Raw genomic sequence first — 21,764 nt, 5'->3', positions numbered from 1 at the left:
CCTGGGTATTTGCACGTGCTATTGGCTTACCTGGAGTACCTGTCACACCTGGTGTTAATTTGTCTTATCAGTCAATCAACAGTAACACATAAAATACATTTCTGTCTGTTCATCATACTGTAATTTGTTGAGATAAAAATACATTATAGTCTAAATCCAATTTTTACCAACAAATTGGTAGTCTATAATTATGAGATTAAAAAATAAATTGCTTTTTAAAACAATAAGATGGGATGATAAGAATTATTTGACATCACCATTCCTGAATAGATAGCATTTACTTATAAATTGCAACCTTGTAATGCTTACTTACAAGTATAATAATGATGACCAACAAACTTACCGACACTTGGGTAACCAGGCGTAGAAGGGTCTCCTCCTGGATTCAGTGACACCATGAAGGTATCATGGCTAGGATTCACAGTCTTTGGCAAATCACAAGGATCAATATACAGAAGAACACCTCCAAATCCAGCCTTTTCCAATGAGGAAAGCTAAAAGAGGGAAGCAAGCTATTAAAAATATTATCATGCACATTAAAAGTTCATATAGTGCCATTTTGCCAATGTGGCTATGATAAGATGACTCTTTTTCCAGTTTTTTTTTTCTTTTTCTTTTTCCTTTTTTTTTTTTTTTTTTTTTTTTTTTTTTTTTTTTTTTTTTTGAGATGGAGTCTCGCTCTGTCACCCAGGCTGGAGTGCAGTAGCGTGATCTCAGCTCACTGCAACCTCCACCTCCCGGGTTCATGCCATTCTCCTGCCTCAGCCTCCCGAGTAGCTGGGACCACAGGCGCCTGCCACCACGCCTGGCTAATTTTTTGTATTTTTAGTGGAGACAGGGTTTCACCGTGTCTGCCAGGATGGTCTCGATCGCCTGACCTCGTGATCCGCCCACCTCGGCCTCCCAAACTGCTGGGATTACAGGCGTGAGCCACCGCACCTGGCCTTTTCTTTTAAAATAAGCAGATATTTTAGATTTCTATCAAGCCCAGAAGCTTTTTCTACTGGCCTTTTTTTTTCCTCTTTTTTTTTCCCCCCTCCTGTTTTTCTCTATCTCTACCAGCATTGCTATAATGTCTATATTTTATTTCAATTGTCTATTCAGGGAATTCTTCACTCTCTGATTTTAACTAAGTGGATTTTAACTTTCTACTTTTTTTGGATTAATAGAGGATCTACCATACATAAGGTTCTTATTTTAAAAGGAGAGTTGTTGTGACCATTATGTCTTTCCCTAAAGCGGAAATCACCTGCAGTATTGTAACATATTTTTTCCAGGGCTGAGCCTGTCACACCAGTCATTAAAATGTTGAAATACTGTCACACTGTTTAGAAAATAGCCACTGTCCTGAACCTCCTGACAGACCCCAGTATACTAGCCATCTTGGTCTCTGCCTGGAGGTACCAGCCAGACCTCCCAGATATAGCAACTGAGGAATTTACACGTAACCTTATGGGGGTCTCCTTCTGAAAGATCAGCCCTTGTTCTGCCCCCGTCGTTAAATGTTTTGAGAATAGACCCTGTCATTTGAGACATATTTAACATAAAGATTCCTCTCTGTTTCTTGGTAAGCACACAATAGATAAGTATGATGGAACAGAAGAACTTGACAATATACTAAGTTTCTTTTTATTTTAACTCTTTAAATTGATTTTTTTTGTAAAGAGCTTATTCATTTTAGGCATCTTAGTATGACTTACCTGATATGAAAAACAATAATCACGATTTGCTAATTCTATTAGTTTTTCAAGAGAGAGGAAAAGTAATTAGAGAACATAAAGATAATAAAGGAGAACATGACTGAAGGTCATATTCAATATAGGCAGTCACTGCTCGTTGTGTGACTTTAGTTAACACCCGTACTTCACTCCCCAATTACTGCTTATGTTGCGTATTGACTTTTGCAGTGGAGTAAGCAAGGCAGCGCCACTCGCTGAGGACAGGGATTGTGCTTACCTTCTCTATCATTGTACACCTTGCACTTAGCAGGCTTTCAAGAGTATTGCTAAATGAGAGAATGAATGAGACAGATGCAGGCTAGGCACAACAGCTATTTTTATTTTTATTTTTTGAAACACAGTCTCGCTCTGTCGCCCAGGCTGGATTGCAGTGGTGCAATCTCGACTCACCACAACCTCCACCTCCCAGGTTCAAGCCATTCTCCTGCCTCAGTCTCCCAAGTAGCTGGGATTACAGGCGCGCACCACCATGCACGGCTAATTTTTGTATTTTTAGTAGGTACGTGCTTTCACCTTGTTGGCCAAGCTGATCTCAAATTCCTGACCCCAAATGATACTGCCGCCTCAGCCTTCCAAAGGGCTGGGATTATAGGCGTGAGCCACCGCGCCCTGCCCAGCAATTCTTAAAGAAAGGAGAGCCCTGAGAAAATATTTGGGAAGCCCTCCTATTAGGAAAAATAAAACACAATTGCATATATAGCATGATTTTAAAACAATGTGCCAAAAATAGAAACAGATATAGAATTTAAGTATGCCACAATAATGGCATTTTTTCTAGTCCTTTAAAAATGCTCTTCCAATTTTTGGTGTAATGAACAGCATGTATTGTTTTTATGATTAAATAAACTAACATTGGGAACCTAAGTAAAACACAAATGACTAATTTCTCTTCTATAACAACCATGCATATCAGACTTTTGTCATTATTTTCCCTTCAGTGTTTTAGTAGAAAGGAGGGAAGAATTTAAGGAGAAATGGGGAATGAGAAAAGGAAAAAGAGCAAAGAATGTGTGAATGAGAGAGTTGCATTTAAGACTTACTCTTCAAATCCTCACCCCCACCCATGTGGGGGAGGGAGAGTCTAATGTTTACATGCAGAAATAGCTATTCTTAAAAAGAATAATCAATTGAATGATTTTGAATGTTTGCTTACTATAGAAGAATATATAAAAATAGAATATAACTCTGCAATTAAAAGGGAAACATGGATGAATCTCAAAAGCATCACGCTAAATGAAAGAAGGCAGACTAAAAAAGCTGCTTCCTGTATAATTCCATGTACATGACATTCTCAAAAAGTTGAAACCCTGGGAACAGAAATCAGATCAGTGACTGCTAGAGAGCGGTTGGGGAGAGTAGTTTAATTACAAAGGTGAGGAGGGGATTTTGAGGGAGATGGAAATATTCTGTATCTTGATTGTCGTGGTCGTTACATTCATCATACATCATACACACATCACCTTAAAATGGTTAATTTTATTGTATGCAAAATATGCCTCAATAGACAACAAAAAAAACTGTTTGTAAATAAATGAATGTACATACTGCAAAATGTTAAGAGTGGCATTCTGTAGGTGGGAGTATTGTTCATTTTTATATCTTCTTTCAGTATTCTGTATTACTTTTTAAATAAATAAAAACTAACAAAAGTTTTTTGAGAAAAAAATAAAAACTTCGCTGGACAGCAAGTTTCTAAATATTAAAAAATTACCTTTTATTACTAAAGTAATTCATGATCATTACAGAGAAAAAAGGTGTAGGCAAAGGAAAAAAAAAGTTCCATCATTTTATCTATCAAGAAATAGTTAATGTTAACTTGGTGGGGTGTCTAGACCCTTTTACTAGGGTTTATGAACATACGTACGTACACGAAAACAAAGTAAAACCACATCAGAAATGCTACCCTGCGATCTCTTTTCATTTGCTTATCAGTACAAAATAAACATTTGTCTATGTTGATAAATACAATTTTATATAATTTAAATTGCCATATACTGTTACATTTACATATATATAATATAAATACTACTATATAGAGAGGCATACATGTTATTTAACCAATCCCTGACTGTAGTCATATAACAGTTGTTAATTTTTAATTTGTTAATTAAAATAATTTTAAACTCTATAATTTTTCAATATTATATGCAATAAACATGCTTGTAGCAAAATCTCTGCAACAATATCTATTTTCATGAAATATATTTCCACAGGTGGAATTTCCGGGTCAAATCATTCATTTTTTTATGATTTTTGATAAGCTATTTTCCCTTCAGAGGAGCTAAGTTAGAGTCTTACTAGCTATATATGTTTTTGCTTCTCTTCGTTCTCACCAACAATTAACATTATTTCTTTTTAAGCAATATTTACCAATGTATCCAAAAATAATTTGTCAAAAACATATTTTAATTACAAGTCAAGTTAAACCTATTTCTGTATGATTTGGGCTATTTACATATTTTTTTGAGAATTACTTGCTTGTGAAAAACTATTTTTAAGATTTCTGGGCCACTTATCCATCTACAACCACATATTGGGTGTCACTTTTTTGAAAGTAAAACACTGGAATTGGGATATGGAAAGAAGTAGGACAAGGTCTGTGAACATCTAAGGAAGTTCAGTTTACCAGCGGGATGGCCAAATATTTCTATCTTGAGTGCTGACTCCAATTAACTGGGAAAGAATAGCTGTCTAGGGAGGGATTGTGAGGTCAGGTTCAGGGTCATTGCAAAAGTGGTTCTATGAGTGATGTCTTCCACAAGCAGAGGAAAGGGATATGGGAATCCACATTTTTTTTTTAATGTGCTAACCCTGCTTTGGTGGGATAGTCAAAATATCCTCAAGAACTCCTTCTGTAAAGGTAAGTACAATCACTATTTGACTGTTCAATGTTCATGAAACCTAGTGTTTTAGAGCTAAATCAAAAGTAACATGCTAGAATTGCCAGTTGTGTCTCTTCTGAGTATATTTGGTAACATGTTGTGACCCCTTTTATAATCAATACAGAACATGAATTTTTCTATAGCTGATGGCCTATAATTAAGCAATAGGGTGTAATCATATACTATTTTTGGCTAGAGATTACTCACCCACAGCCCTGAAGGGATACAGCCCAATATGTGATTTAGCTCCCTCTTCCATTGTCTGCCTGCAATGGTTTGACCTGAGGTGAACACCTGTTCAATGTTGTCAAATTTGGTTCCTGGTGGCATCTGTCACTGGCCATCATAGTGTTCTTAATTTAGAAATAAAGACACTTAATTTCAGAAATTCTCTATTTTTGGATTTCCAGTAAAGTTGGCAAAAAAAGACACTGCTTATACCAAACCAGATGAGAAGTGTTCCTCTGTACTGTTAACTACATTTTGAACATGCTGAGGTTGGGGTTGTCTAAAATGTTCAGAAAAAATATGCTACTCTGGAAGGACTATATTTTTTAAAATGCATTCAAAGACAAGCCTACATAAAAGAGGTGAAGTCTGCTGTCTCTGGGCTATCTGCTTCAGCTGGTGGCAGATTGTCCCTTGGCATAAGTATTTAGTCCTGCTCAGTACCTCTTAGGGTTTGAGATAGCTCAAGATATAGAACGATGACTACATGGGGGTCTAATTCCTGAAAAACGGGGTCAAGTCTTACGCCAAGATTTCCTGACACTGAACTTCAAGTATTCCCGACTTATCTCTCTCAAATAACTATATGTGATAGGCTGGGGGGTCCTTCGCCATGCTCAACGACATAACCACCTTGCTCAGGGTACAGAAACTATGAGCCTTTTGATGGAAAATGTTGACAAAAAAGGAGCAGACAGTCAGAGAAAATGTAGATGAGGGTGGGCAAAAGAGGGAATACCGTGCACAGACTCCAGGTCCCGCTGTACTCCTTTTACTTGAACTGGGTAATATTTTCCTCCCTTTCTTTGACAAGGCTTCTGTTACTTGAAAATACATCATAACCAAGAGAGGTAAAAAATCATTAGTATGGGAAACAATTCAGAAATTTGGTACCAACCTTGACACTAAATAGCTATGTGACAACTTACATAATTTTTCTATGCCTTGGTTTCATCACGCAAAGAATGCAAAGATTGAATTCTATTGTTCCCAAAGATCCTTTCTGCTCTAAATGAAAAACCATGTAGTCTAACTCAATGATTTTGTTAAATGTTTACAAAGACACATTAATTGCATTTTAAAATATAGGGTCATATATGAAATTTGCTTCTAAACTATTGGTGAGGAATACATTCTCCCCAAAAAACATCAACATTTCTATTGTTAAAAAATCCATAAAATAGTGTTATGATGTGGTTTATCAGAATATATAGTATGAACATTTTAATTTTGCATTAAACTTCTTTTAGCCACAATATAAAGAAAACTGAAACATTTAGAATCTACACATTAAAATTCTTCTGAATAAATAAACTATTCCTCTCTTCCTTTTCAGCTCTAATTTAATATTATACTAGAAAATGCTAATTTTATTTTTCAAAACTATTTCACAGTATTTATAGCCTAAAATATGCTGCTGCATGTATATGACAATTGCATAATCATACAGGGTTAAATGAACACTGTTAACACAGCTTTCAATATTCTGTTTATATTGGGAATATTTCTACCCTAAAAGTTCTTCCAAAAGTATTTTATTCCCAGGAGAGAAGTTAATTATTACATAAATTTATTAACATGTTTATTCAAAATGTCCATTACTGATAATTACTAATCCTTCCATAGTTAATGATTCTCCCTCAAAAATATACAAATATTTCACATTACATTTTCAATGAATAACAGGGATCATTAAACAAACCTCCTTTACATATGCCTCCCACCCTCTATTACTTAGCTCAAAGAATCACTAAGTGCTTAACTCAATGTAATCCTTGTCCAAGTTTTCATGGGTGCTAACATCCCAACATGAGCAAGGTAGGTGCCTGATACAGGGTGCCAGACTAGCAACTGAGAAATAGTCCTTAGTCATGCTGCGACACTTTTCAGTTTCTATACCCAAGGTCAGTCAACTCCCATCAAGCTACATTATAGCTCCATCACCAACAATAACAAAGAATGCATCATTGGAAGTATTTGTATGCCCACAGTAAACCAAGTGACATTGTATTTTGTCTTTCTTCCCAGCAATTAAAAAGGATTTGGTAGGTAACTTCAGTGGCACTAGATTGTGACTGGCTTGAAGCAGGAACCTTATAGCTTCATCTTTTCTACCCAATGCCTCATAGAGTGCCTAGCAGAAAATAATATTTCTATTGTTGTTGAGTTGATGAATAAATTATGATATGTATCCAGTAATGAATGAATGAAAAACATAATGTATATGGTACAAGTGTATTACATGGATGCTATTTTGCTATTTTGCTTGACCATTAACACCTACTGGCAAGAAAACTTATACAACACATTTTGTTGTGGTATCTTATCTAACTATATATATATATAGTTAGAACTATATATATATATAGTTAGAACTATATATATATATAGTTAGAACTATATATATATATAGTTAGAACTATATATATATATAGTTAGAACTATATATATATATAGTTAGAACTATATATATATATAGTTAGAACTATATATACTAGAAAACGCTAATTTTACTTTTCAAAACTATTTTACAGTATGTATAGCCTACATATATATATATATATATAGTTAGAATGTGAAGGTAAGTATTAATCAGCTTGCTCTTGAAATTTGAGACACAATACATTTAATTAAATGTGTTATGTTCTCTCTTTATCCTTCTGTAAAAACACATAATTAAAAATAGGTTTATTTTCTTTTGATTTTTGTTTTGTTATCTAAGAGTAGAGATGAAGAGTGTGGTGGAGACTAGCCCAACAAAGTTTGAATGTGTAATTTTATCTTGCTGACATATTTTTATAAATAAAATATTTTTGGCCAACTGCAAGGTGGCTGGTTCCATATTTCTTGCAGGGCACCATACTAACACATCCTTTTGATGTATAGTATATAAACCTACAGGTCCTATCAATTGCCAAATAATCAGCTCTGAAATAAATGATACTAGCAATATATGGGCAGGACAAGGCAGTAACATTTTATTATTCAAGGAAAATTAATGCCAGAGAAGGTAAGAGAGAAAGGACACTTTTCACTTTTCTTTTCTTTTTTTTTTGAGATGGAGTCTCACTCTGTTGCCCAGGCTGGAGTGCAGTGGCACAATATTGGCTCACTGCAGCCTCCGCCTCCCGGGTTCAAGCAATTCTCCTGCCTCAGCCTCCTGAGTAGCTGGGACTACAGGCAAGCACCACCACTCCCAGCTAGTTTTTTATTTTTAGTAGAGACATGGTTTTACCATGTTGGCCAAGATGGTCTTGATCTCCTGACCTTGTGATCCACCTGCTTAGGCCTCCCAAAGTGCTGGGATTACAGGTGTGAGCCACCATGCCCGGATCACTTTTCTGATTCCTGCTATCCAACTTCTCTTCTTATTAACTTCTATTGTTACTTTTAACCAAAACATATTTTCTCGCTCGGAAGGAGGATGCTGTTATTGCCATTTGGGCAGTCTACTTATTCACAGTGTCTAGTAAGGGAATAGTAGTTGAATTCCACAGGTAGGATTTCGTCCATTCACAGATGCTCCTAAATTGCCTTCTCACCCTTTTGAGGCAGTAAAATGTAATCCCAATCTTTCTACTTTTGCTGGTCAGAATATATGGCATCCTGAACTACCACTTGGATATCAAGAACCAAAGGGAAAAGCTTGTATTATTTCCATCATTTAGCTCCTTCAAAACATTGGTCCAGCACAAGGAATGTTCACCTGGCCTCTATAGCTAGAAAAGCTTTCTGAATCTTTGTGTAGATAAGAAGAGTGACAAAAATCAGACCTTAGTTTTACAGAAAAATTTAACTCTCACTGTTATGGACTGAACTGTGTTCCCTCAAAATGCATATGTTGAAGTCCTGACATCTAGTATACTTCAGAATGTGACTATATTTGGAAATAGGACCTTTAAAGAAGTAATTAAGGTTAAATGAGGTCGAATGGGTGGGCCCTAATGCAATATGACTCAGGTGCTCAGAAGCAAAAGAAGAGATACCAGAAATGCATGTGCACAGAATAAAAAGGCCATATGAGGACACACTGAGCCTAGGAGAAAGGCCTTAGGAGAAACCAAACCTATCAGCCTTTGATCTTGGACTTCTAGACTCCAAACTGTGAGAAAATAATTTTTCGTAGTTTAAGCCGTCCAGTCTATGGTATTTTGCTATGGCAGCCCTAGCAAACTAATAAATCCACATAAGGCAAATATGTGCCAAACTATACAAAGATTTAGGAACATTATTGTGATTACGATCTAGATCTTTGAGTCAACTTTAGGTCGAATTATCAAGTACTTAACTGTATATCTCCCATGTGCCAGGCACTATCTATTATTTGTTGATTTTTACTCAGATCATTTGATATAAATTATTATAATTCTCTTTATCCAGTCACTGAAATTGTGCTTCATGAAGGTTAAGGGAATGGCCCAGGGTCAGAGCTAATAAGTGGTAATGGCAGGAATCAAACTTGAGTTTTCTGAATTCAAGTCTCGTAATCTTTTCACTGAAGTATGCCTTTCCTCTCAATTATACGTCCATCCTTTACAAACAGACTGGCTAAAGGGTGAATTTATAAAACACATCAAATGCTTCTTACGGTGATCTGCTTTCTAAGAAGACACTGAAATCAATACTATGAGAGTTATATGCCTGTTTATTTAGATGGTTAAAAAAAAAAAGAACTGGATTTTTGCAAAGCCCTGTCATGGTGATTAATGTACATAGAAACAATAGATTGGGACATTTTTGATTAAAATTTCATACGTATAGTAACATAAAAAATAAACTTAAAAAACATGAACCTGACATCTCATAGTACATTCTTATTTATTCAAATTAAATAGGTCTAGCATATGTGAAAAATAAAAATACTGGACACGTAATATATAATCACTTCTTAGGCAGATATTTTTACTTCCGAAGCTCAAATATTACGTTATCCTTTCTTTTTCAGATGGTTTTTCTATTAATAGGTTTGCCATCTGGCCCTTTCCTTATGTATTGCGTTGTAAGAATGCCACTAAAAGTGCTTGGAAGATTCCAGTGTCTCTGTTATATTTCAGAAATATACTCATTTTTCTTTGTTAGTTTTAAAAAAAGACTATTATGATTAGGAAAATTCACTGTAATCAGACTGAGTATATCCAAGGCATAATCACATCATTCTTCTTCGAATTCACTGAACACCTTTAATTGGGATTTCAAATTGCTTTACTTGATGTATCTGAAGTTATTTAAATAATTCTAGCAAGATTAATAAGAAGCAATGACCTCCTGCTTTTGTAAAGGAAAAAAATACTTGAAGTTATTTAGAAAGTTAGGGCTGCTGCAGAGTTCTGAATATAATCTTCAGCTTTTATCATAATTCAGGAAGGAGGAAGGGAGGGAGGAAAGAAGGAAGGAAGGAAGGAGGGAGGGAGAGAGGAAGGAAGGAAAGAAAGGACGGAAGGAGGGAGGACGGAAGGGATAAAGGGAGGGAGGGAAGAAAGAAGGAAAGAGGGTGGGTAAGGGATGAGGGAAGGGAGCATTTCCTGTTTCATAAGATATACTGATTCCACCTTAAACTAATTTCCCATTGTGGCCTCAAAATAACACTGTGGAATTATTCTTATTTTACAAATAAAGCAACCATGATGTGAGGATCACAAGATCAAGACCACACAGTTAATATATTTCAGACTGGAAATGAATAGACAGAAATGTGTCTTCATAAGGTATTTTCCTGTACTTTTCTCCCAGTAAGCCACATTGCTTCCAAATAATGGAAAATAATAATGCTTTATAGATTTCTTTTTTAAATTCATATAATGTTATTTGACAATTTTTGCAATGGTTGTGGCATGGAAGAAGCCCAGTCTTAAAAAAAAAAAATCCATCTTCTAGATTGAGTATATAGTTCCAGAGTGGGGACCAGAAAGTATTTTCCTCATTTCTTTTATTTTCAGAAAGAAGTATCCGAGGAACTGAAAACACAGTGGCACAGTTAAGGTGGTTATAAACCCCTGTTACGGTGGTTTATGAACTGAAAAGAATAAAGAGCATTCATCTTTAATAAGTTTTCTAAGGTGATTCCACTCCTCACAGCCAATATTGGGGCGGAAACATACAAACCTTATTAGTAAATATATTGTTAATATTATCAACTGCATGCACTTTTTTTTCATCTGTAGACATGCTGCTTCTTTTGAACCAAACAAATTATATTCAAAAGGAACAGAAAATAATATTAGTACTATATGTTAGATATTAAGTCATAAAGACAGTAGACTTCTGATTTATCAACTTACTATTTATTTTTAGTGCTTATATATGTAATCGTATGAGACAGAGAGGAAGAGATTGGGGTGAGGAGATAAAAAATAACCTCATATAGTGACATGCATGAACCTCTGGGATTATAGATTTTTTTTTTCATTGAGTAAGCAAGATTAAATAAAAAGTATAGAGCTCTTCATCATTTAGTCTGTGAAAATTTACTATATTTAAATTTTTTATTAAGCTACCAATATTCTTAACTAAGAATATATATAATAAAGCCATAATAAATGGGGAGAAACTTACAGATAATAACTAATAAGTATAAAATATCTCTAAAGGTAATAAAATACCAGAGATTAGCTATTGGTTAGGTTTAGTGACATACATAATTTTCTGATACGTCAATGTGTATAAGAATCAACATTCTTCTATTTCTACTGCCTTCAGAATTGTCTTTATAACTGAAATACTAAATGGAGCTTCCAATTTTCTTATATATAAAAGAAAAAAATGGTGACTAAATGTATATTTGATGTTCAATGACTTCGTAATTTATAGCGTTATGAATCATCCTATGAGATAAAGAAAACAATAAAGTCAGCTTTTGGCATTATTTGCTTTAAATAAATGTTTATATATAATTCTCCTCCAAGGCTGGTGGGTATAAGAAGAATGTATTTGGAAAAAAAGCAAATAAGTATTATCATTAAAGGCATATGTCAAATCACTTTTGAAATTTTATCATAAAAACTTCAAATCTTACACTGCTTGCAAGTTCCATATGATATTATAAGCTACTAGTAGTACACTTGAATTTGTCTAATTGTTTTTCTGTTGTTTGGCCTGCCAGCAACATTAGCAGATGAAAAAACACTGGACTGAGAGTAAGGGTCTTGTCCTGAACCAGCCATTAAGAGAGACATGCTGGGCATGACACTGAAAAGCTCTGAAGTTCATTCATAAAAATGGATGACATCTGCCCTGCCAAATACACAAAATGACTAGCTCATTCAAAGGAGGTAATATATCTGAAGGATTTTCAGAAACGTAAAATGCTACGTAATATGCAAATTATTTTTTCCTCCTTATTTTATTATTAATCAATTTATTTATTTTGGTGGTTATGATAAAGAAGAGAAAGAGGGAAACCAGATTGAGAATTTAGGTTATGTGATTTCTTTGCATTTGTCTAGGGTGGGGAGTAGTGTCAGGGAAGCTGAAAAAAAAAGTTATCCTGAAAAACAAAAGTTTCTTTAAGGTCTTCTAGTTCTTCTATAATTTTTTTAAACCACATTTTTTTTCTACAATTTTATAATTTATTGCTTGTCTTTTAAAAATAGGATAATGGGCTGGGCGCAGTGGCTCATGCCTGTAATCCCAGAACTTTGGTAGGCCAAGGCAGGCGGATCACCTGAGGTCAGGAGTTTGAGACCAGCCTGGCCAACATGGTGAAACCCTGTCTCTATTAAAAATACAAAAATTAGCTGGGCATGGTGGTGGGTGCCTGTAATCCCAGTTACTCAGGAGGCTGAGGGAGGAGAATCACTTGAACCCGGGAGGTGGAGGTTACAGTGAGTTGAGATCGTGCCATTCCACACCAGCCTGGACGACAAGAGTGAAACTCCATCCCAAAAAAAGAAAAAAAAAAGATAAATGATTTATTACATTTTCCTTACCAATCAGGGAAATAAATTTGTTACTTTATTATTCATTTTTCTTCATTAAAAAGAAGGGATCTATTTCACAGAGATGTAATTTCTCAACCCCTCTTGAAATTAACGTATTTAATTGTATAATTATACAGGATGAGTACAGATACAAACAGCTAAGGGATATTTTCACTCCTGGGCATGCTCAAGGATTCATATACATGACCATGAATTATTGCTAGCTTCCTTTATAAGGGAGCAAATTGGATACCTAATTCATGTATAGAATTCAATTAAGAACAGAAAGAATTTCACTAATTAGAAAGATTTATAGTTGGCAAAGAAGGGTCAGAGTGCATGTCACTTGTTTGTACAGTTTATAGATTACCAGTTGCCTTTGCAATCCTGTCTGGTAGAAAGTGATAAACTCTTTTAACAGTACAAACCCATCAGAGGTCAAAGTTAGAGATTCCACTTCCCTAGTCCAGAAAGGCATCCCTATTCCATCTGGGGTGAATAAATAAATTGCCCACATGTATATTGTCATTCAAATCCTAGATATTATTTAAAGAGATGAGATAACAAAAGCCCATTCTGGCTCTAATTTACCTTTTGAACAAGACATTCACTGTTATACCAACATGCTACATTTTTCATCACAGACATCTAAGGGTTTACAGTTCCGAGTATTATTTCAATGGACTATATCCCAGGTGACTTAGGCATCTACCGCCAGTCCCCTGCCATGCAACCCCCTACCTCCTTTCCATTGCTTTGGTACTGTATTAAGACAGGATGCTAGGAAGAGAACATATGCAGTTTAACGTCTGAGTGCAAAGAAATGATGAAAACAGATACTTAGACGTACAGCTCTCAAGTATCCCCAATGTGATGAACAACATTAGAGAGATATTGAGCAAACAAGACACAAAACAGAAATAGGTGTGAAAAGCTGAAAGAGAAAAAGTCAGCACAACTGATCTTACGGTTCACAGCTTCTTTCCATGTGGGTTTATCACAACGGAAATTATGTCTCTCTTCTTTCATAAAAAAATGGTTTTCTCTCTAAAAATGTCTATCCCACATGAATACATCTAAACTTGATTAAAACAATAATATTTAAGCAAAAATGATGTTCAAGCCAGCATATCTACCTCTCATAGGCATTTGTAGAATCTTTACAAGCTACTGTGCACATCAAGTGGGAGTAAATAATTACTTTACTTTGTTTTGTGTTTTAATTGAATAAGTTTTGCTCATGTTGTGATAACAGGTTTATTTGAAAGTGAAAGTAATTTGTTATAGAACAGCAGCTTTTATAAATGGAAACTTCTACAACAGAACATTGTGAGGTGTTTAAATATTAACCAGACATATTACTCACTCTTTACACTAAATTTCAGAAACTTAATACAAATTAAGTACATACTTTGTTGCTAGATCTTGCTTACCAGTGCTAAGAAATCCACAATGTTCAATTCTAATTAAAAATGAAATTGAACTGCAATTCCCTGGAAACAAGGGCTGATCAGACTCAATAAGCTTTACTTAATTTATTTCAGAAAGAAAATAATTGAATTCCTCATAGACGAAGACAAAAAATGCTTACATTGTTAAAGAAATATATGCTTCTGAATCTTTTGTAATTTTATTATATTTTCAAATGTTCACAGCTGATTGCATGTTTCATATTTATGTCTCCAAATATTCAAGGGTACAAGAATATTCCAGACACCTTTATTTTTATTACTTTCAATTTCTATACGTATACTTACTAGGACTGCCCCATACGTAACATACATTAACATTTAAAAATTTAAACAGGTATAGAAATACTATTATATTTCATTATAATTTATTTTTCTAATTGAACTAGTACTTTCAAAAAGGACTTTTCCAAAGTCCTTTTTTATTCCAAAGTCCTTGACTTATTTAATTGTCACAACTACTCCAGGGGATTTTTTAAGATGACTCGTTTTTCTTATTTGTATATTTTTTTTAATTTAATAAATTGTCACCCTGGGAGGGGTTGTGATTTTTCTATGGTTACAGATCTCTTCATAGTGACAACAGAATACTGGTTTTAAACAAATTTTAAAATGGAAAAATAACCTTAACAGGAATTAAGAGTATACTATTGGGCAAAGAGCGAGCAAATCTTCCTGTCTTTGCATTTCCAATTCTTGTATATGAGGATTCAGATTGAGATCACAGTGGGCCTACCACAAGTCTGAGAAATCTGTAGGTTCCGTATGGAATGGCTTCATTTTCAGAAAGAATGTTCCTTGGATACAAACTTGGATTAAGGAGTGATGATTCTAGAATAGTCCTATAGAGTATCTCTAAGAAGTTCTGGACTTCCAGGCTGGAGTGCAGTGGCATGATCTTGGCTCACTGCAACCTCCTCCTCCAGGGTTCAAGCGATCCTCCTGCTTCAGCCTCCCTAGTAGCTAGGACTACAGGCATGCACCACCACGCCTGGCTAATTTTTATTTGTTTGTTTGTATTTTCAGCAAAGATGGGGTTTCACCATGCTGGCCAAGATGGTCTGGATCTCCTGAACTCGTGATCCGCCTACCTCATGATCTGCCCGCCTCAGCCTCCCAAAGTGCTGGGATTACAAGCACAAGCCACTGCGTCTGGCCACTTTGGACTTTTATATAAGAACAGAGACTCAGATCATTGGAGGTGTCTGGAGACAAAATGAGTATGGATTCTTTTTCAGAAGATAAGAGTTTGTGTAGGAGGAATGTCCACCTGTCAAGGAATTCATAAGTCACCCTGGCACTCGGTAGCAGTTTTATCTAAGTACATTTTTCTAATGGTATTTGCCTTATATAGGTAAAATAAATAAGATAAATGAGATAATATAAAATAATACCTTGAAAAAGGAATATGTAAAATAGCATCATTTTCATCATTAATGTAGCAATGTACTTTTTACCAAAGGATCTCAAAAATGTTTAAGAAAATAAAAAAGTGTGTGTAATAATGTTGGATGGGCACATAAAATCAGAAAATAGAAGAAAACCCCAAAATCATGAGGTAAATATTTTAATGAACATTGAGTAAGCTGGAAGAAAAATGAAACATATACATTTTTACACTAAAAGAAAATAGATAAATTATTGTATTGAAATCAAAGATGTTTGAATTGGATATAAAGAGAATGAAACCCTAGCAATATGTTTTTTATAAAAAAAACTTAAAAAAATTAAAGATTTGTGAAAATAAGCAAATAGATGCCAGCAAATTAAAGGCAGAGAAACAAATTCATATAAAAATGTTAAATTAGAAGCAATAAAGATGGAAGGTATATATTATGTAATGAATAAACATTAAAGAAATAAATACGCCAGGTGCGGTGGCTCACGCCTGTAATCCCAGCACTTTGGGAGGCCGAGGCAGGTGGATCACCTGAGGTCAGGAGTTTGATACCTGCCTGACCAACATGGAGAAACCCTGCCTCTACTAAAAATACAAAATTAGCCGGGTGTGGTGGTGCATGCCTGTAATCCCAGCTACTCGGGAGGCTGAGGCAGGAGAATCACTTGAACCTAGGAGGTGGAGGTTGCGGTGAGCCGAGATTGTGCCATTGCACTCCAGCCTGGACAACAAGAGCAAAACTCTCTCTCAAAACAAAAAAAAAAAAGAAAAAGAAATAGATAAAGAATGTGCCATAAACCTGAAAGCACTAAACAAACCTAAAGGCAAAGTAAACATGTATTTGACATTCATGATAGAATTCATAAATAGCATTACATAAGAGATGTACATCTTTCAGAATTGGACAAATTCTGAAAGTCAAAAATTGTAAGAACATACAGGAATTTAACAGTTTAATAATAAAGTTCAGTTAGAGAGAGAATTATGTTCCTTGGAGAAAACATACACACACATACACATACACACACACACATACACAAACACACACACACACCATATAAGCATTTTACAAAATATTCTATACATGTGGCTACAAGGGGAATCTTGTAAAAAGTATAACTAGATTCTTGTTGACCATATTATTTATCTATTTAACATATCCAATTAGAAATTAATATTAAAATAATGAAGAAAAATAATTGATTTTCAAATAACTTTGTATCACAGAGCAAATCAACAACATCTAGAATGCAATGAAAAGTAAAATATGTAACAATGAAACTCTTGGAACACAGTGGAACCTATGTTTATAGTTTAGTTCACGTATAGTTTACATAGGAACTTAATTCTCGTTTTAAGCAATTAGAAAAACCAGTTCAAAATTAAGTATGATAAAGGAATTATTTAATATAAAAGCAGAAAATAAAGTAGAAAATAAAGGAGAAAAGCATAAAATTTCAAAATTTATGAGTCTGAAAAGTATTTGCACATTATAGTATCTGCAGCATTAAGAATGGAACAAATTTGTCACAACTGACAACTAGCTGAAGGTTGCAGCATCTGGATAAACTAAATATTTCCAGAGTAGTTTGACCATGTCCCTAGACTCAAATCAGACAAAATATCCAGCAGTGGAGCATCTGGTCTGGCAGCTGCTGAGCACACCCTGCGAGTTGAAATGAGCACCGGCTTCATGGGGAAACAAAAGAGGAGACTGCCACAGGAAAGGCCTTTAATAAAGCCAACAACAGGCAGAAACAATGCCAAATTAATATAGAAATGAGTACAGGCATGTGTTATTTTGTCTCAATTATAAAAGCCAAATCTGCAAAGAAGAGAGTCATGCCAGACTTGCATACAGGGTTTCAATTATTGAATATTTAGGTCATAAGCATGTGGACATACATACATAGCTGTAACTTCTCCAGAGAGAAGATAATAGAAAAGAAAGAAGGGTCAGTATGTTCCATATCTGGAGAGTTGAAAAGAAGGAGAGTATCCACTAATAAATTCATTTCCACATATCCAAAAGCTTATGACTCCTGATTATGACAGACACTGATGTGAAAGAAACCAGACAGATAATTTGCATGGAGTGGTATTTCTCTCTCTCTTTTCTCTTGTCTGAAGCAAATAACGATACTTTTTCATTCTTGAATTCATAATGATTACTTTGTCTTGAAATTGTTAATAAGAAAATCAACATTTGGATTTGGTTGTATAGGTCTTTTACCTTTCTCTCATTTTCATATGTAAAAAAAAAATCCTAATGGTATGAAACTATCCACTCCCTTCACACCGCTAACATAATTTTACAAGGATTTCGGGCACAGAAGGAAAAGCCCCACGTTAAGCCACAGCCTGCTGTCCACTGCTGTCCTACTGGCTTCATATAACATCTAGAAAGGACTCTAGTAAAGTAAGGCAATTGGTAAATTGTGAAATCAAATGGATGAAAAGTCACATCATTTCAGACTTGTAAATTTTTTTCACAGAAACTGCTGTAATATTTATTTCTAACCTGTGAAAAATATGAGAATCATGGTTATTATTTAGTTTCTCTGGTAGTATGCTCCCTAAGGGGAATGGAAATGGTAATGGAGGCCAAACCAAAAATTCTGCAAGTAACGCTATGTGCGGTAGTTTAAGGGAAATATGATAACTGAATTTTTATACAAAATCTTAAAAAGAAACTATTATATAACCATGAGGTTATCTAATATGGAGACTCATGTCAGATGTAGCTATACATTTTAGGAGTAAGAAAGTAGAAAAATCAGATTAAGATCAGAAATATGGGAAATTTTTTTTTGGTGGCATACTCCTTGTTAAAACTATGCAAAACTCAAGAACTTCTTAAAGTATGAAGGTACTAGTTTCAGTAGTCTTAAAAATTATATGATTTTTATACAACTTAATTACTTAAATACAAGGTTTTATCCTTGGAAATGACCACCATTTATTGAATATCTGTCTATATCCTTATATATACTTTGCAGTTGAATCTACACAACAATGCTAAAACATAGGTGTTATTAATCCCCTTTTGCCAATGATTTCTGGGGCCAAAAATTTAAGTAACTTGTCTAATGAATCAGCATAAAGTAGTGGGGCTGAAAAAACACAAACAAAACTACGTCTGTTTTCAAATCTCATGTCTTTTCAGTCATGCCATGTGTATGTTATGTGTATGTTAAATGTATTCCCCCAAAATGATTTTCACCTAAAGCCACATCTACAAATTATTCATTGTACCTGTCAATGTCTTGTATTATCAATGTTTATTGCTTCAAATATTTCCTTTCAAGTAATCTTTGAAACATAATTTTTCTCTTCCTCTTGATCTCCTTTAATTTTCATATATCCTTTCAATCCTTTACTCACAAATATTTATGAAAAAATATACACACACACACACATACACACACATATATACACACACACATGTTTAGACAGGTCGATAAACACACACATGCAGATACATTTATATTTGTGACTGCATTTAAATTGAGTAAGTACCAGACCTATTGCCCCAGTACTTATAAAATATCTCTCTACTACGTACTATTTTTAACATACTGTACTATATTAGAAAATAGCATTTTCTAACATACATTATTATTTTAGAAAATCTCATGTTAAAGTAGATGGTATTTTTAGTAATAGAGCATATTTAATATATTTTAAAATCTATCTTTACCTTTCCATAATGTCTGTTCTATCGATTTAGCCTATATATGGAGAGGAATGAATGTACTATTTGCATTTCCTCAAAGAAAGCATATATTAACTACTCCATATTTCAAATGGTATGAAAAGTTTATTGAAAAAGTTTACTAGAGTGCTAGATGAATCATAATTATTATTGTAAAATCCCTTAAGCCCCAACTGGACTATCATTAATTAGGATGGACAAATAATAACGATCTAAAAGTGAATCCATTGAAATACATATGTCAGTGAGACAAATGTTTGCCGTGGATTTATTCTTACCCATCATTCACCCTAAAAATTCATTAATTTTCTTCCTCTTTCTGTATTACTTAATTCCTATGGAATTATACAGTCCAAACTATAATGCTTTGAAGATTGTAATAACTTAGGCTCAGCAGAAAGATTCTTAATAGAGAATTATAGATCGGATAACTCAGAGTACTTAAATAATTACCCACATTTAAACATGAGAAATTATTTCTTTCCCTTCTTACCTTAGGATTGATTACTGCTTTCTGCATCACCATGATCAAATTCATTCTACGCTTTATCTTCTTAAAGTAAATTAAACCATCCCTCATGCCTCTGGCTAACAGCTGGCCAGTTACAAGAGCAGAGTTAATTAGTTAACGGTGTCCCCAACTGGAAGGGCAACAGAGTTTATCATATATGCATATCTTTCTTGTGTTTTGTTTCCCTCCAGGTTCCAAGCAAACAGCTTCATATCCTCAGACTGTGGAAGCATCAAAATTATTGAGTAATCCACAATGAATATCCACTGTTACTGGTGTTACTTTAGAGATATATTCCATTCTTCACTTAAGAAAAGGAGAGGATTATTTTGGTCCAGTAGAATTTCATCTTTCACATTCTTTCTGGTATACATCAGTTGTTATCAATCCTGCCAAAATTCTGTATTTCAGTAATTATTTTCTTCCTATTTCTCTTCTGCACCCATTCTCATTACATCAATGGGCTAAATCACAGCTAACTGACTATGCTTTAGTATGAGTTTTCATATTCAGTGAATCAGAAATGTATAATACAGAAATTGGAATTAACAATGTTTTAAGAATGCAAAACAGGAAAGACAGCTACATGTGTTTTTGCATTATTTATGTATTTATTTATTATACTTTAAGTTCTGGGATACATGTGCAGAAAGTGCAGGTTTGTTACATAGGTATACATGTGCCATGGTGGTTTGCTGCACCTATCAACCCGCCATCTACGTTAGGTATTTCTCCTAATGCTATCCCTGTCGGGGGGTTTGGGGACAAGGGGAGGGATAGCAGAATCTCTGGGACACAGCTAAAGCAGTGTTCAGAGGGAGATTTATAGCACTAAATGCCCACAGGAGAAAGCAGGAAAGATATAAAGAACTAGAGAAGCAAGAGCAAACAAATTCAAAAGCTAGCAGAGGACAAGACATAACTAAGATCAGAGCAAAACTGAAAGAGATAGAGACACAAAAAACCCTTCAAAAAAGCAAAGAATCAGACCTGGTGTGGTGGCTCACGCCTGTAATCCCAGCACTTTGGGAGTCTGAGGCAGGCGGATCACCTGATGTCAGGACCACCTCACCTGAGGTTGAGACCAGCATGACCAACATGGAGAAACCCCATCTCTACTAGAAATATAAAATTAGCTGGGCATGGTGGCACATGCCTGTAATCCCAGCTACTCAGGAGGCTGAGGCAGAGGAATCTCTTGAACCCAGGAAGCGGAGGTTGCAGTGAGCTCAAAATAAATAAATATAATAAATAAATAAATAAATAAATAAATAAAAATAAATAAATAAATCCAGGAGATGGTTTTTTGAAAATATTAACAAAATAGACTGCTAGCCAGACTATAAAGAAGAAAAGAGAGAAGAATCAAATAGACACAATAAAATATGATAAAGGAGAGATCACCACTGATCCCACAGAAATACAAACTACCATCAGAGAATACTATAAACACCTGTACGCAAATAAGCTAGAAAATCTAGAAGAAATGGATAAATTCCTCGACACATACACCCTCCCAAGACTAAACCAGGAAGAAGTTGAATCACTGAATAGACCAATAACAAGTTCTGAAATTGAGACAGTAATTATCCTACAAACCAAAAAAAAGCCCAAGACCAGATGGATTCACAGCCGAATTCTACCAGAGGTACAAAGAGGAGCTGGTACCATTCCTTCTGAAACTATTCCAAACAACAGAAAAAGAGGGGATCCTCCCTAACTTGTTTTATTAGGCCAGCATCATCCTGATACGAAAACCTAGCAGAGACACAACAACAAAAAAGAAAATTCCAGGCCAATATTCTTGACGAACATCAATGCGAAAATCCTCAATAAAATACTGGCAAACTGAATCCAGCAGCACATTAAAAAGCTTATCCACCACGATCAAGTCAGCTTCATACC

General features: G+C 34.7%; 1 protein-coding gene across 16 annotated transcripts in view; it reads right to left on the bottom strand.

Annotated features, from left to right (window-relative positions):
- The window catches only part of NAALADL2 (N-acetylated alpha-linked acidic dipeptidase like 2), a 1,364,432-nt gene that overhangs the window by 485,805 nt on the left and 856,863 nt on the right, over positions 1-21,764 (bottom strand). For all 16 annotated transcript variants that reach the window (XM_063704380.1, XM_063704381.1, XM_063704390.1 and 13 more), the window contains one exon: positions 344-494. In XM_063704380.1, the coding sequence (XP_063560450.1) occupies positions 344-494 (151 nt within the window). The remainder of the gene's footprint in view (positions 1-343; positions 495-21,764) is intronic.

This window comes from Gorilla gorilla, chromosome 2 (assembly GCF_029281585.2).
Source record: "Gorilla gorilla gorilla isolate KB3781 chromosome 2, NHGRI_mGorGor1-v2.1_pri, whole genome shotgun sequence".
Lineage (NCBI taxonomy): Eukaryota > Metazoa > Chordata > Mammalia > Primates > Hominidae > Gorilla > Gorilla gorilla.
This window is presented reverse-complemented; position numbering and strand designations above follow the sequence as displayed.